General features: G+C 50.6%; 1 protein-coding gene across 1 annotated transcript in view; it reads right to left on the reverse strand.

The window, feature by feature from the left end:
• Col23a1 (collagen type XXIII alpha 1 chain) overlaps positions 1 to 16,556 on the reverse strand; it is a 346,534-nt gene that overhangs the window by 309,415 nt on the left and 20,563 nt on the right. The window contains exon 2 of the mRNA XM_045152308.1: positions 14,179 to 14,245. Coding sequence (XP_045008243.1) covers positions 14,179 to 14,245 — 67 coding nt within the window. The remainder of the gene's footprint in view (positions 1 to 14,178; positions 14,246 to 16,556) is intronic.

Here is a 16,556-nt window from a genome sequence, read left to right on the forward strand (position 1 = left end):
ACAACAGTAATTTTTAAAAAGTAAGTAAAAGGAAAGCCTTCTAGAAGATTTGGAATGGAGCCTCTGGAAGCCAGTAGGACCTGCACTAGTAAAAATGAAGGCACCTTGAGCTGGAGAAATGGCCTAGTGGTTAAGGCGTTTGCCTGCAAAGCCTAAGGACCCAAGTTTGCTTCCCCAGTGTCCACGTAAGCCCAATGCACAAGGTGGCATATGCGTTTGGAGTTTGTTTTCAGTGGCTGGAGGCCCCGGTGTGCCCATTCTCTCTCTCTCTCTCTTTCTCTAAAATAGATAAAATAAAATTTTAAAAATGAAGGCATCTTAGAGACCTGAGAAGCACTGAACACCAACTGAGTGAGCCCCAAGGGGGAGGGGGAGGGCTGGAAGGAGTATGACCCTTCTCCTGGGTGGCTGTGGGTCTGAGGCACAGCTTTCTATGGGGATGGTCTGGGGATGGAGGGGAGGTGAGGTTCCGGGGCCTCTCCCCAGCACTCCATCACCTCCACTGCCTTCTCTCACCCGAACAAAATGAGCTCGTTTGGGCTGCTACCACAAAACACTACAGACTGAGAAGCTTCCACCAGGACTTATTTCTCACAGTTCTGGAGGCAGGCACAGCCAAGACCAAAGTGCCAGCAGGTAGTGTCCACTGAAGACCTGCTTCCTGGTTCCCAGCGAGGATCTTCCGACTGTATCCTCACTTAGCTCTCTGGGGTTTCTTTGGAAAGGGTACAAAGCCTGTTCAGCAGGACTTCATTCTCGTGACCTTACCAGCTTCCCACCTCATAATACCGTCACCATGAGGGCTAGGATTTCAACACGTGGCATGGAGGGGGGGGGCACAGACATTCAGATTAGGCACTCGCCCACTGTACCTGCCCGTGCCTACCACGACCACTCTGCCCCATCTCCTTCCCACCCCCCATCCCTAGTAGTTCCCAGGTCAGTGCTCAGGTAATATAACGTTTCCCTAAAGACTATTCTACCTGCAGCCTCCCTTGAGCTCCTGCATCCTGAGTGGGGAGGAGCCTGGTGAAATGAAGCATTGAGACCCTCCCCGCTTTTTGCCTGTTAGAAATGAGGACTAGTCTGCCTTGAGGATACTAGGGCAGGAAGCAGATATTTCTGGAAAGCTTTCAGCAGGAGGTAGTCCCTGTCTTCTTCAGACTCTCTTTTACATAGGCACACACACACACACACACTCATACACACACTCACACACACACACACACACGCATACACACATAATAAATAGTTAAACAGACAATTAAATAGTAAGACCAATGGTCTGACACCATCCTCCTCATTTGAGCACTGGGCAACTCACAATCACCACAAGCAAGGACATCACTTCTGGGCACAGCTGACCTTCTAGCAGGGACCTCAGCCACCGCGCTCTGACTTACCTGCACCTCCGTGACAGCAGTGCCACTAACAGCAGGTGGCACTTAGGGTGGTCACTGCCCACGGGCATCCCCGCTCAGCCCCCAGGTCACCTGCTGCTCCACCCACCAGCGGCACAAACAGTCTCATCTATAGATTCTCTATTGTTAGGGTTGGGACGTGGCTCAGTGGTGGGCAAATACAAAGCCCTGGGTTCAGTCCCCAACACCCCTCTCAAAAGTAAATAAGTAAATAAAATACATTCTTCAGAAAGCAGCAATAGGGGAGGAGGTATGTGAGCTTCTAATCGAGACAGCCCAACCCTTCCCCACATTACCATCAAGTTATCCTTTCCCCCCTGAGCTGTCCCTCTTGAACACCCCGCACCCCGCACCCGCCTGCTGCCCTTACAGTCTCAACCTCCCCTTTGAACGTGCTCCTGCGCCAGCCTGTACGGCAGTGTGCTCCAGGGCGCACACAGGGCTGCTACGAGCAGACAACAGGCACCTTCAAAGCCCACATGAACAACATGACCCCATGGGGAAGGCAGCGCCACCCCACTCAGTGCTGCTTCTAAAGGCAACGCGCTCGAGCACTCTACAGGAACAGCAAGGCCAGGGGTTGTGCGGAGGAGCCTTTGTGGGTCATTAGGAAAGCCCTGGAGTGATTTGAGAGAAGAGGGCTTGAAAACTCGGTCTGCTGGTAGCCTCAAAGCAGCAGAAAGAATCTCAAGTTCAAGGGCTCCCCACAGAGTCTGGAGCTGCTTTCTCCATCTTTTTTTTGTTGTTGTTGTTGCTGTTGTTTGATTTTTGTTTTTCAAGGTAGGGTCTCACTCTAGCCCACGCTGACCTGGAATTCCCTACGTAGTATCAGGGTGGCCTTGAACTCACAGTGATCCTCCTACCTCTGCCTTCCGAGTGCTGGGATTAAAGGCGTGCGCCACCACGCCCGGCTCTTTCTCCATCTTTGAGCAGAAGGGATGCGCCGAGAGAGTCTGGGACCACATGCACCAAGATTCTGAGCAAAAAGGACATTTTTTTCTTCTGCAAAGGACGAACAACAGGAAAGGGACTGACACCTTTCTCGAGGTGTGCATTGTCCCGGTTGTCACTGGAATAATGATCAGGGCCCCAAGTGCTGCCATCTCCTGCGGACACCGGCTCACCTTCCTTAGGAAGAAATGACAGGCTGCTGTGTGCCAGACACTTCCATATATTCCGCTGCTCTCAGTTTATCCTCGGGACAGGCCTCTGAGGCAGGTAGTTACTATGCTGGCTCCGCACAAGGAGATGCACAGGTGAAGATCCCCAGGCCCTGCCTAAGCCCACCCAACCCACCAGGAGCACCGCGGACATTCAGGCCTGGCCATCTACAGCCAAATCAGACTCCCTTCCCCAAGCCCACAGAGCACCCCTGCCCCTGTGGGGAGGAGGGCCTCTCAGTCCTGCCATGGAAGCCTCAGGTGGGCAGCAGGTGCAGGGTCCAGTACAGCCAGCAGCTGACCTTCAACCTCAAGAAGAGCACTACGCCCACAACAGTCCCTAGGTTCAATACACGAGGTGTTTCTCACTCCCCATGGGCACTGACTGCCCTCTGGTTCTGGCTGCCGGATTCCTAGATTTGCTGTGCGTGGTGGGGGTGTCCCGAAGCCCCCTTCCTCCAGCTTCCTGCCCGTGCCTGCCTCACACTTCTCTTTGTGCCTAAATTGTCTGTTGCCAATAACCAAACTGCTAACTTGTGGACAATCCCCTGCGACCCTCTCTCAGTCCCTCCTCTGGTGGAGCACCCTGGCCTCTCCCTGAGTGCCCCGCCTCCTCCCTCCCCCGCACTCCTCCCTGAGATGACACAGCGACCCTGCGACACCGACATCAACCTTCAGGCTCACTCATCCATGGCTCCCGAGGGCTCATCTCAGAGTCTGGCTCCAGTGGCATGCGGCTCAACACTCACTGGAAGGTGGTGCAAATGAAGTGAGGAATGCCGAGAGGGGCTCAGATGGGAGGAAGGGGCTATCTTAAAATTAGAGACGAAAAAAAAAACGTGAACATTCAATATGTTTCTACCACAACCAATCCTGTTTGTACAGGACAGAAAGGGCAACTATTTCTGTCCATGATGTCTGAGGATGGATGGCAGGCGGCGGTGGCCCTGGGCCAACACTGAGGGACCAGCTGGCTCATGTGGTCATGCTGATCTGTAGGACCATGGATATCCAAGCCCCCTGGGGGAAGTGGGAGCGGCTCTGGGGCAAAAGGACAACGAAGGCAGGGAGATGCTTGGGTGTAGAGGTGTCCTTCCCACTCGGAGGACAATTAAGAGTGAATTTAAGCCGGGTGCGGTGGCGCACACCTTTAATCCCAGCACTCAGAAGACAGAGGTAGGAGGACCACCAAGAGTTCGAGACCACCCTGAGAATACAGAGTGAATTCTAGGTCAGCCTGGGCTAGAGTGGGACCCTACCTTGAAAAACCAAAAAATAAAAAATAAAAGAAAGGAACAAATTTAAAGGAGGAAAAGTCCAAGGTCAATTTGCTCTGTTGTTCTGGGTCCTGTGGCAAGAGAGTATGACGGACAAAGCTATTCACCTCATGGCAGCAAGGAAGCAGAGAGAGACAGGGAAGGGCTCAGGTCTCAATATCTCCTTCCAGAACATGTGCCCAGCGACCTAACTTCCTCTCCCTAGACCATGCCTCCTAAAGATCCCACCACCTACCAGTACATGGGACACATGGGCCTTGTGAGGACAGCTCAGATACAAAGTGTGACCCAAGGCTTCCATGTGGGAGTGCCTGGGGTCTACACAGCTTCTAAACTGCTCCACCTGGCAAATTTGGGGACAGGAACAAAATGCCTGGACCATGACAGCTGCAAAGGGTGAAACAGGAATTTTGAGAAAGATGTTTCTAAATTATTGTCCTGGAGAGATGATATTTCCATGGCACAGAATGGCAAGCAGTCCAACCAGATCTGATTCATGGGGAAGGAGCCCCAGCCAGCAGCATACCAAACACAAGTGATTTTCAACCATTGACCCCTGAGGCTTCCAGAACTCAGCAGAGCCAAGCTGTGGCCTGAGCGACACCTAAAACCAGCAAGGAGGAAAATGCCATATGGTGAAAACATGAGAAAAAGCCAGGCATGGTGGCTCACACCTACAGTCCCAGCACGTGGGAGGCTGAGGTAGAAGGACTGCCGTGAGTTTGAGACCATCTGGGCTACAGAGTGAGCGCCAGGTCAGCTTGGGTCGAGTGAGACCCTGCCTCAAAACACATAAACAAACGATGGGAAAGAACAAAACGAGAGTCAGGATGAAGTGTGCACACAAGAAGCGGGTTGGTGGCCATGGCAGGCTTGCCCTTGTGGACAAGCTATCCAGTGCCCACACGCTCTGTTCCTGTACAATGAGGAAATTCAAGGGCAAAGTTGGCCACAGCAGCTCTATTTATAGACTTTACTAGTCTTTCTTTGTAACAGTACTCTATCAGACATGTCCCTGTCAGTTCACAAATCATACAAACACATCTATAACATACGCTGAAGCCCATGCGCATCCCATTAAGGATGAAACTGCCCTCCTACCGCCCAGCCCCAGCCTTCTAGGGAGTCACAGGCCAGAGACGGCGACGGCAAGGGAAGCTGTGAACCTGCTGCAATATGAGCTTACAAGTGGCATAGCTGAGCAGTACCCAAAGTGTAATGGAGACACAGGAACACTAACAAGGAAGTCTGCTGGAGAAATCAAGAGGCACCCTGGGAAACGTGAGGATGAAGGTAACCTGGAAAACAAATCCATATTGCCCATGCAGAAAGTAAGGATGGAGAGACAGTTTAGAAATGTTGTTTTGGGACCTAGGGAGGTGGCTCAATGGTTAAATCCGCTTGCTTGCAAAGCCTGCAGGATGGGGTTCAATGCCCCAGTACCCACATAAGGCCAGATGCACAAAGTGGAGCACCCATGTGGAACTGGCAGTGGCAGGAAGCCCTGGCATACCTAGTGTCACTCTCTCTCTCCCTTTGTCTTTCTCTCTCAAATAAATAAAAAGAAATTATAATGGTCACATAATTGTAAATATAATTATGTAAGTACAGTTGATTTTTTTACATGTGTATGCATGTGGTGTGTGTGCTTGTGTGTATGCGGGGGACACATGCATGTATGAGAACACATACACATGTATATATGTGGAGGCCAGAGGTCAGTGCCAGGTGTCTTCCTCAGTCACTCTCAAGACAGCCTCTTGCTGAGCACGGAGATCGCTGGTTCATCTAGGCTAGTCAGCCAGTGAGCTAACTAGCCATCGTGTTAGACACCCATGATTTCTTTGTATTGTTCAAAATAGCCTTTTCTGGGTATTTTGGAAACTACACTAAATTATTGTCCGCTTACTATATACACCTATTTTTCCAGTTGGTCTTTACTTGCTTGTGCTGGGGATCAAACCCAGTTCCTTACACATGCCAGCAAGCACTCGTCTCTGAGAGACATCCCCCGCCTGTCAATTGTCTTTAAGCATCGTTAAGCGTACAATGTGCAAGAAAATCTGTGTTCAGTTGTTCGTTTGTCTCTGTGGTCCTGGAATTGAACCCAGGGCCTTGTACATGCTAAATGCACACTGTCGCGGGGCTACTCCCCACCCCGAGAACATGGTTTGCTCGGCGACAGTTGTCAGTCTTGGCTCTACTCACGCTGGAGGTCAGGTCGCTCGTTGGGGTGGGGGCTGTCTGGCGCAGGCAGGACGCACAGTAGCAGCCTCAGCCTACAATGTGCTTGGAGCACCCTTTGAATTGCGACCCCAAAACGGCTCCAGACCTTGCCAAATGACCCTCTTAAGGCAAAATCCTCCCTCGGCGAGAAGCCCGGCTTTATGATCTCCAACTTTAGAATGATGCTTAAAATGCCACTTCCTGGGCTGAGGAGACAGCTCAGTGGAGAAACTGCTTGCTGTGCACGTGTGAATGCCTGAGTTGGGATCCCCAGAATCCGAGTAAAAAGCCAAATGCTGCACCAGGCATCTGTTCCCAGTGCATCTGTACCAAGACAGGAGGTACAGACAGGAGACTCTGCAGGAGCCCGCAGGCCAGCTAGCCCAGTGAACACAGAGGCGGGCAGAGTCCCCGCACAAGGTGAGGGGAAGGCAAGGATTGACACCTGAGGCTGTTTCTTGACTAGCACACGTGTGCTCTGGCACGTGCGTGCATGCACACACACAGAGACACAAATCCATTGCTCTACTGACTACTTTCCTCATGGCCTAGGCCAAATACCTGACGAGAAGCCACTTAAAGGAGGAAGGGCTTCCTCTGGCTTCGAGGTGGACGCCACCATCATGGTGTAGAAGGCACGCAGCAGGAGCACAGGGCGGCCGGTCACACTGGGGCCCGATCAGGAAGCAGAGAGTGGGAGGGAAGTGGAGTGATGCTGCCTCAGGGCCCCCCGAGTGACCCACGTCCTCCAGCAAGGCTCCTCTTCCTGAAGGCTCCACAAGCTCCACCAACAGCACCTCTAGCTAGCGACCAAGTGTTCAAACACAGCCTGTGGGGACAGTGCACCTTCAGCCCACAAGTCTTAACTCATAATTGAAAAGGGACCTACTAGCTGTCCGTGATCTTAGTTTGTACACTGAAATCTGCAATCCACGCGGAATGTACTTTGGCATAAGAAGTGAAGCTGGAGCTCAAATATCATAACTGCACTGCACTTATCCCCCGGAAAGAGAGTCCTGCCCTGCAAAAGCTCCCAAGACACAGGGCGCTTAATCCTTTTGTACAAGGGTACGGACCATCTCAAAGAAGAAAGTGGCACCTGTTGTCCAGTTACTGGCATAGAGTTGGCTGAGCTAAGGTCAAGATATTTCTGGTCTTATTCTCCCACAGATAATGGGATTCTATGTTGCTAGGGGACTAGCTGGTGCAGCCAGCAGGATAGTGTGCTTTCAGGAATATGTTTTCTAATGGGTACTTTTAAAATATTTTACATTTATTTATTTATTTGACAGAGAAAGAGGGAGGGAGAGAGACAGGGAGAATGGGCATGCCAGGGCCTCTAGCCACTGCAAACGAACTCCACATGCACGCACCACCATGTGCATCTGGCTAACATGGGTCCTGGGGAAATCAAACCTGGGTCCTTTGGCTTTGTAGCCAAATGCCTTAATCACTAAACCATCCCTCTGGCCCTCTAATGGGTACTTCACCCTTCATATATGTATCATACCCTCCAAAACTAACAAAAAAACACTTGATTCTGGGACCATCTGGGAAATTCTGAGAGGGTTTTCAATTTCAATAAAAATAAACTGGGCTAGAGAGATGGCTTAGCAGTTAAAGGTTTGCCTGTGAAGCCTAAGGACCCCAGTTCAAGGCTCAACTCCCCCAAGACCCACGTTAGCCAGATGCACAAGGAGGCTCACGCGTCTGGAGTTCATTTGCAGTGGCTGAAGGCCCTGGCACGCCCATTCGCCCTCTCTATCTGCCTCTCTCTCTCTGTCTGTCTGCTCTCAAATAAATAAATACCTGAGAGAGTGTTTAACTTTGTGTTACTGCCCATGGTATGAACTTGTGTGGGCTTTCTAGTGATTAACAAATAAATATACACACATACACACACACTCACACACCACATAGATTATCATTTAAGATTCCTGTTAGATTTCTGTACAATTTAATAAATATAGTGGGCTCCCTCTGGTGGTCACAAGAAAATCTCCAAATCCCACGTCACAATCTGGTTAACTTTCAAGATCATTTATGGGGCACCATACATGTGATAATTTATAGATTCAGAGTGGTTAGACGATGTTTGAAGAGAAGACTTCTAATTAGTGTTTTCCATTCATCAGTGAGTCTACAAGTCAGTTCATAAGGCCACTGCCCCAAATCATGCTCACCATGTCCCATTCTGAAACCCTCTTGGGGATTTCCTGTTTCTGGTAAGGGCATGGCCCTCCTCCAAGCCTGCAGCTTTAGTCCTCTCTGTCCCCTTCCATGCCCATCCACCCTGTTTGTGAGGTCTGTCCACCACATGGCCCGGTGTGTCTCACAGCTGTTGCTTGCTATCAATAATCAGGGCCCTCCTTCAAGGCCTCATGACCTCTTAGACGAGCCATTCCGCAATGTTTCCCAGTCCTCCTCCACGTGCCGGCGCTGCTCTGGCTCAGAGGACAGCGGAGAGAACCAGTTCCGATCGCTCTTGCCTGACCACCCGTCAGGGGCCTCTGTTGAAACCAGAACTGTGATCCGATCTGTCCTCTCTGCGATGTCCAGGCCCTCCTCCTGTAGATGAGGCCCGTACGGACACGTTCCCCACGTTCCCCAGTGTCCCACGGGCGCAGCTCTAATCCCTGTGGCTCTTCAATTCAACCTCCCTCCCGCCATCACCACCATCACCTTCCAGCCAGAGTTCCGACCATTTCCCGGAGGTCTCTCTTGCCTCTGCTCAGGATGTCAAGTGCAGGAACCTAGCTAACGTGCCAATCAGTTTTGAAGACCTTGTCAGTCTCACCTCCAGAGCCCCACCCTGCACAGGTCCACTTGGCCTGGAGCGACCTCTCCCTCCTTTTCGTTTCTGTGGAAGCTCCACTCTCAGCACACGTCCCGTGCTCAGTCTAGCAATGCTTCGTGCATCTGTTTTTTGTTGTTGTTGTTATTATTATTATTTATTTATTTGAGAGCGACAAAGAGGCAGAGAGAGAGAGAGAGAATGGGCACGCCAGGGCCTCCAGCCACTGCAAACAAACTCCAGACGCGTGCACCCCCTTGTGCATCTGGCTAACGTGGGACCTGGGGAACCGAGCCTCGAACCGGGGTCCTTAGGCTTCACAGGCAAGCGCTTAACTGCTAAGCCATCTCTCCAGACCTGCTTCGTGCATCTGTATCCCTTCTTCTAACGATGGGCCTGCAACTGTCTCCTAACAGTCTCGGTCAATATGTCACTGTGGTTATTGTCTGGACGTACAAAGGAGTGAAAGAATAAATAAGCAAATGAGCAAATATCTGTGCACAGTGGTGTGAGGGAACTGAGGATGAGGCCATTCTCTGGAAATTCTGACACTACACACGCATGCACACATGCACACACAAGATGAGGGTTTAACTCAGTGTCAAAGTGCTTGTGTGAGATCTTAGGCTCCATTCCCAAGACCATCAAAAAAAAAAAAAAAAAAGATTAAAGAAATATAAGGTAAGGGTCTGAGAATATAGCTCAGAGACAGAGTGCCTGCCTGTCATGCATAAGGTCCTGAGTTCAATAAATAAATAAATATACATATTAGTGTCAATTGTGGTTGGAAACCCTATAATCCCAGCACTGGAGAAGCTGAGGCAGAACAATTGCAAATTCATGGCCAGCCTAGCAAAATTCTGTCTCAAAAAGTCCCCTCCCTGAAAAAAAAAAAAGAAAAAAAAAAAAAGAACCAGACACAGATTATATCCCTTAACTTGGTGTGATGCAATGAGATCGCTCCCTCGTAGGCCACTTGATTTGGCCATGAATTCAAGTGGAATTGAACACCTCAGGAAGAAGAGCATGCCATTTTAAAATTCCTGCAATTAAAGAGGATAATTTCTTTTCTTTCTTTTTTTTCCAAGGCAAGGTCTCACTCTAGTCCAGGCTGACCTGGTGGCCTCGAACTCACAGGGATCCTTGTACCTCTGCCCCCCGAGTTCTGGGACTAAACGCCCGGCTAAAGAGGATAATTTCTTGCTTCAGAGTACTAAGAGAACAAACTCGCTTCCCCAACAAATAGAATAAAAGGTTGAACGCTGGACACTTTTGCTATGTCTGTTCTGCTTGGTAACATTCTCCAGCAGTGAGCAGGGCAGCGCACCCAGCTCCACGTCACGTACTTGCCTGCCACCAGTGACGCTCTAAGCAGAGTTTACTCTCCACTCTGACTTCCACACACTCCAGAGTAGGGACTTTCTACCCCCGATGACCTGCTTGTTAATTCTGGACCCCTCCCCCAACTTCCACTGTCCTGTGTGTGGTTTGGAAGCCATACACATCTCTGTCATGTCATCAGTGATACAAGAGAGGCACAAAAAAAAAAAAAAAGCAGTGAATAGGATGACCACTTTTCTGGAAAGTTCCTAATACTGTCCAGGACTGGTGGAGGATAGTTAATAAAACAAACCTGAATGGGCAGAAGGCTCAGAGGTCTTCTGGAGTTCCCTGGCCACGTGATTTCTTTTCCTACCTGTTTCACTACTGGGTCACCTGTACTTTCTCACCCACATCCCGGGAGAACATGCCAAGGAAGCCTGCCAAACCCTTGTGCTTTCCTTGCAGTGTGTTCTCAGCCAGCCTCCAGCTCTCCCTCCACCCTCCTCCGCCCACTTCTGGCAGCCCCTGGCTGGCTATGGGAACCACCAATAACTCATTCTCAGGACATAGCACAGAGCCTGAATCGCTGTCTCCCTGCTTTCTTGCGTTTCATCCTTGCCATGGTCCTCTGAGGTAGGTGCTGGTCCAACCCCCCTGGTACAGATGAAACACTGAGGCAGAATCTGGTTCGGTGGCACGTGACTGTCACCTCATCCCAGCACGCGGTGCACAAGCAGGAGAGTCAGATGTTCACGGCCAGCTTCATCTACAGAGTAAATTTCGAGGCCAGTCCAGGCTACATGAGACCTTATGTCAAAAAAAAAAAAAAAACAGAACCCAAACAAACAAAATAAAGCATGCACGTGAGATGCACTGTATCTGCAGAAAGCAAGCACCTTTAACCACTGAGCCTTCTCCCCAGCCCCAGACAAGACACCACGGCCATGGGTCGGTGACAGCATTTGAGCTGGCCAGTCTGAATCCAGAGTACGTTTCCTGGACAGACTGCCCTCTGGACAAATTAAGACAGGCCTTGGGTGCCTGAAGTGGAGGTCATCCGTAGTCAGACCCAGAATCTGTATGGTCATACGGGCTATCCAGCCGGCTGTCCTCTATCGCTGTGTTGGCCTGGCTGAATCTATTTTCTCTCGTTCTGGAAAAAGAGCCCTGGTTTTCCTTGGGGACTGCCACCCTCCCCACGGCACACGCTGCTTGTTGTGAACTGTTCTCCACAGCTGCCACCCTCAGGTCCAAGAACGGTCACACGACCCAGACAGGCACCTGTCCCAAGCCAGGAAAGTTAATGTCCATTCTGGGGCTTAAAACGATCAGGGTGAGATATACATAACATAAAACAGAACACTGTAACCACTGTAATGTATACAATACAATGTAAGGCGACTTATGATGGCTTTACTCATAATTTCTCTTTATGATGGTTCAGACAAGCAGTGCACATTCAGTAGAAACTGTACTTGCCATTTTAAACCTGGATCACGTCTCCAGCTAGCGCTAGGGGAACATCATCCTTCCCAGTAGTGGGCAACAGCCATGGTCACAGCTCCCAGCCTGCTACACCATCACGTGAGAAGCCAGTGACACTCCACGCAACGGTGGTCAACCCCTTGACACTGTAGCAGGACGCCATCTAAACACATTCTGGGCTACATGCATAGCGATCCTGGAATGCATGTGGCCCATGGGCCCCAGACTGGACACATTTCGTCTACTGGGCATGAGTTGAGACAGTCAGTAAGGTAGGGGGCATCAAATGTATTTTCAGTTTCTGAGAGTTTATCAAACTGTGGCCCCATTAGAAGCCAAGTCACATCTGTGCACAGATCCGAAGCACTCAGCACGTTCATGACAGTGAAACAAACATCACTGCTATCCATTTCCAGGGCTTTTCATCTTCCCAACCAGAGACATACCACCCATCAGATCATAGCTCTGCATGAATGCGCTGCGGCTGTCGCAAAAAAAAAAAAAAAAAAAAAGTACCAAAGAGTGGGCGACTTAAAAAACAAGATATGCTGAAGGCAGCTGGATAGAAGCTCTGCAGGACAGAGGATTAAGAATATAAAATTGGGGTTTTTATCATTAAAAAGCATAAATTTGTACACACACACACACACACACACACACACACAAGCCCAAAGATGTGTTTTCTCACAGTTCTGGAGGCTGGAATGGAAGTTCAAGATAGAGGTGTTATCAGGTTGCTTCCGCTGAGGCCTCTCTCTTTAGCTTATAGATATCTGTCTTCTCCCTGTGTCTTCGTGTGTGTGTGTGTGTGTGTGTGTGTTGTAAATATCTTTGAAGATACTTGAATGCCTCATTTTGCCTTAATTACCTGTCTCCAAATACACTCACGCCATGGGGCAGAGGCAGGGAGTTGAGAGTTCAATGATAAACTGGGGAAGCACAGTTCAACCCATCACACCTCCCGCTCCCCGGGCCTGGCACGAGCAGGACGAAGAGTGGTTTATCTGCTCAGGGTGCCGAGCAGGTGTGGCCTACCCGCAGCTCGTCTTCCCAAGGAGCAAGGCCCCCAAGGGAAGGGAAGGAGCGGGCTGAGGCTCCTGAAGCTGGCTCCGCTTGTGACCCCGCCCTTCCAGTCATGTGACCTGATGACACTTTCTTAATGTCTGAATGCTTATGACTCAGAGAATGAGTGAATTGAAGGGTCTTTGACACCACAGTGGGCGCTGTTTTGAGGCCTTGCAGAGTTGGCCGAGTGGCTGATCAAGGGAAGGGTCAAGACTGGAAGGAATACAGGCTTCTCGCTTCATGGAGCTGGCTTGACCGTATGTTGGGAGAAACGCTCCCTTATTGTGTCTGGCCATAGCCCAGGCCACGCAGCTAATCCCACAGAGCCCACTTCAGGTTTGCCAGCCTGGCGGGATCCCTCACAAACTGAAGGCACCTGTTCCACCATCTCATCCCACCGCAGGCGCTGAACAATGCCTGGCTTATGACGGACTCGGGAACAAGCAGGGGGCAGGCAGAGAGCAGTGTAACACGGCCACCTCCCCGCCCTCCACCAGGGGACAGATGCAGTGCAACTGTCAGGTCACAGGGTGGGAAGTAGCCCACAGGTCGATCAGGGGTGACCGGTCATCCCAAACCACGTGATGGGATCTTGTCACTAGACCAAAATGAGGCAGCACTTGCTCTCTGGTCTGCAGAGTGATCCAGAACGTCTCGAAAAGAAACCGCAACCCCCTCAAAGCAGCGCAGGGCAAACAATGCACAAGTCAAGTGGGCCCAAATAAAGGCAGAGATGCACTTGCTGGTGTGTACATACGATGGTTTGATTTACAACCTCCTTTTTTTGTGTGACAGGGTTTCAGGCAGTCCAGATGGGCCTCGAACTCACGATGTAGTTGATGACCTTGAACTCCTGATTTTCTGCCTCCCAAGTGCAGGGATTGCAGGTCTATGCCACTGTACCCATCTGACATACAATATTTTTTAACTTTCATCACAATACAAAAACATATCGATACAGTCATTCTGATTTTCACTTTCAAAACAGTGTTCAATAAATTACATGAAACATTCTACACTTTATTAAAAAATAAAGTATTCAATGCTCTTGCCCAACTACATGCAAATGAATGTGTTCTGAGCATGCTTAACTTAAGATTGGCTAAGCTGTGATGTTCAGAAGATGAGGCACATTAAATGCATTTCTGAGTCAAGACAGTTTCAACTTACAGTAGGTTTTCTGGGAAATAATGTGATCCAAAGTCAGTGTGCATCTGTACACACAAACCAGCTTTGGAATTGCTTTAATGCCATGGCTACCCTCCACACCAGCTCATTTTAATGAATTTAGTTAAAAGGAGGAAAGGTCCCAGGTGGTCCCCAAGGGGTCACAGCCTGGAACCCCAGAGTGTCCTCTTGACTCTGTCGGCCTGAGCAGTTACACAGCAGAGAAGAAGGTCAAGCCTACAGTAGTCAGTTCAGCTTACCTGGGGGGCAGATGCACTCCGATGGGGCTTCCCGAACAGCCCGAAGCTTGGGGACTCCATCCAACTTCTGAACCAAGAAGGGAAATAAAAAGAGGATGAGTTTCAGAGAAGTGGAAAATCTGTAGCAACATCCAAATGATCCAAGTGTGGCATTTTTTAGAACGTTTCCTTAAAGGTCATTTAATCCTACAGGCAACTTTCTAATGAGAGGAAAAGCAAAAATAAACCTTGGGCAATTACTGATGACTCCTTGACAGAAGGCCACAGGCTCCTCCTCTGTTACAACTTGTTCAAGTACAATGCCACCAGTGAAAAGCGGCAGAAATGGATCTCGGCCAGTCAAAGGAAGCCAAAGGGACTATCAGTCATGTGGAGAAGGGACAGCGATGGACAGCCTGGGTGGAAAAAATCAAAACTGGCCTTGATGACAACTTTCTGGACTCCCAAGACCATCCCTGACACCACCTAGGAGGCCCCACGGTCCTTCTCAGCCATGGCCTTGGACTTGAGGTCCCTGGCCTTATACACCCTGACAAGGCTCCACTGCTGAACCTTGGCCTAGATCATTTAATTCCACAGACTTTTCTAAGAGTCTGTTACGCATGCCCAGCCTTTGCTAAATGTGGGAAGGAGGAGAGGAGTTACTGAAGGCCTAAAAGTCCAGCTTCTCTACCTACGGTGGTGATTCCCAGAGACAGCTCTGGCCTGGTGTGACTGGAAGGGCAACTCGTGTGATGCTGGAAATTGAAGCCAAGGCCTCCTGCATGCTAAGCATGTGCTCCACTGCTGAGTTACACCCTCGGCCCAGGACATCTTCAGAAGCCTTGTCTCCTAGGTGAGGAGATGCAAGCTTGAGGGGAAGAAATATTTCCCCGGTCTCGGTTTAGAGGAGTGAAATGATCAGCCTACCATCCCCAAATGGGTCAGGACTTAAGTCCTGACAAGGATACAAAAGGCCTTAACCTTTTTGGGAGGGGGAGGGAGTGACCACTGCCCAAGGTGCCCTGCTTCATCAGGCTTAGTCAGGCTTGTGCACCCTCTCCTCAGCCCCGTGCAGGCTTCCCTGGAAACTCCAGTGCTGGGAAAGAACCCTGCTAAGTCAGTTCAGCTCGTTCTTGATGTCTGATCACCGTGCCTTCCCCTTCCAACTCAGGTTCATCTCCACCCTCCCCCAGCCGACGTGTGCTCACCCTGGTCTATGAGTTCAGCCAGGATCCCCCATCCCTCATGTTTTCCCTTAGAATTATTCCTTAGTAATGCTGGCTAGCCACCCTGGTCCTTAGCTCTAAAATCCCACTTGCTATGTTTTATTTACAGTTGAGACTAATCTCTTCCCCATTACAAGATACCACATGTCCCTAAACGTACCTCAGTGGTACCAAACAGTCTGCTGAACAGTGCTTTAACCAGGACCATTGAGCCCTTTGACACCACCAAGCCTGGGATTCCCACAGAACATAAGGACTCAGCCAATCCCAGCAGGCCTCGGGCTGGACTGGCCCCGAAGCAGTTCCAGCCCCCTGCACAGCTCGGTGAGATCCTCCTCCAGAGATGTCTTCAAACCTTTCCCTCAGATGAAGTTAAGGCCACTCCGCCGCAAGGGGAGATAAGGATGGACAGGAGGCATTGCTGACACCATGCAATAAAACCCGATGACACTGATGTGTGGTGACTTTAAGTACACTGACTTCATCTACCAAGCACCCCTCTAGCCTCCCCAGGCCCTCCGTCTGCCCTGAGGCTCCAAGTATAACTGGGTTTTGGACAGCAGGCTGTCAGTTCACAGCTGGGACTGCCTTGCCACCTGCTTCTGCCTTGGCCTAGAGCACCAACCAAGTCAGCCCTGAGTGATCCCAGGCCAGACTTAGACTCCAAAGCGACACCCCTCCCCCCCCCCCCCCCCGTAGCTGCCATGGGCTCCCCTCTGCAGTTGAGACCAACAGCATCAGAAGCAGCACCAAGGGCTGGGAGATGGCCCAGCAGATAAAGCCCTTGCCTCACGGAAGGGTGAGGATCTGCGTTTGGAGTCGCAGAACCCACGGGAAAATGCCGGGCTCAGCGGCTGGTGCCCTGCCCCAGCGCTGGGAGTGGAGACAGGGAACTTCCCCCTGGAGCTACCTGGCTAGCCAAATTGGAGAGCTCTAGGTTCAGGAAGAGACACTGCCTCCAAGAGCAAGGTGGAGAGTGACTGAAGAAGACCTGGCCACACACGCTTGACCTCTGGCCTCCACACACATGTGCACAAACATGCATACATTACCTACACGCACAGGGACAAAAAAAAAGCAGCAGCAGACGCCCTCCCCGCAAGCCTGCGCCACCCCCTGCAGGGCCTACAGCCCTGTGATGGGCTGAGGGGCCTACACACCAGGATGACC

The sequence above is a fragment of the Jaculus jaculus genome, chromosome 6 (assembly GCF_020740685.1).
Source record: "Jaculus jaculus isolate mJacJac1 chromosome 6, mJacJac1.mat.Y.cur, whole genome shotgun sequence".
NCBI lineage: Eukaryota > Metazoa > Chordata > Mammalia > Rodentia > Dipodidae > Jaculus > Jaculus jaculus.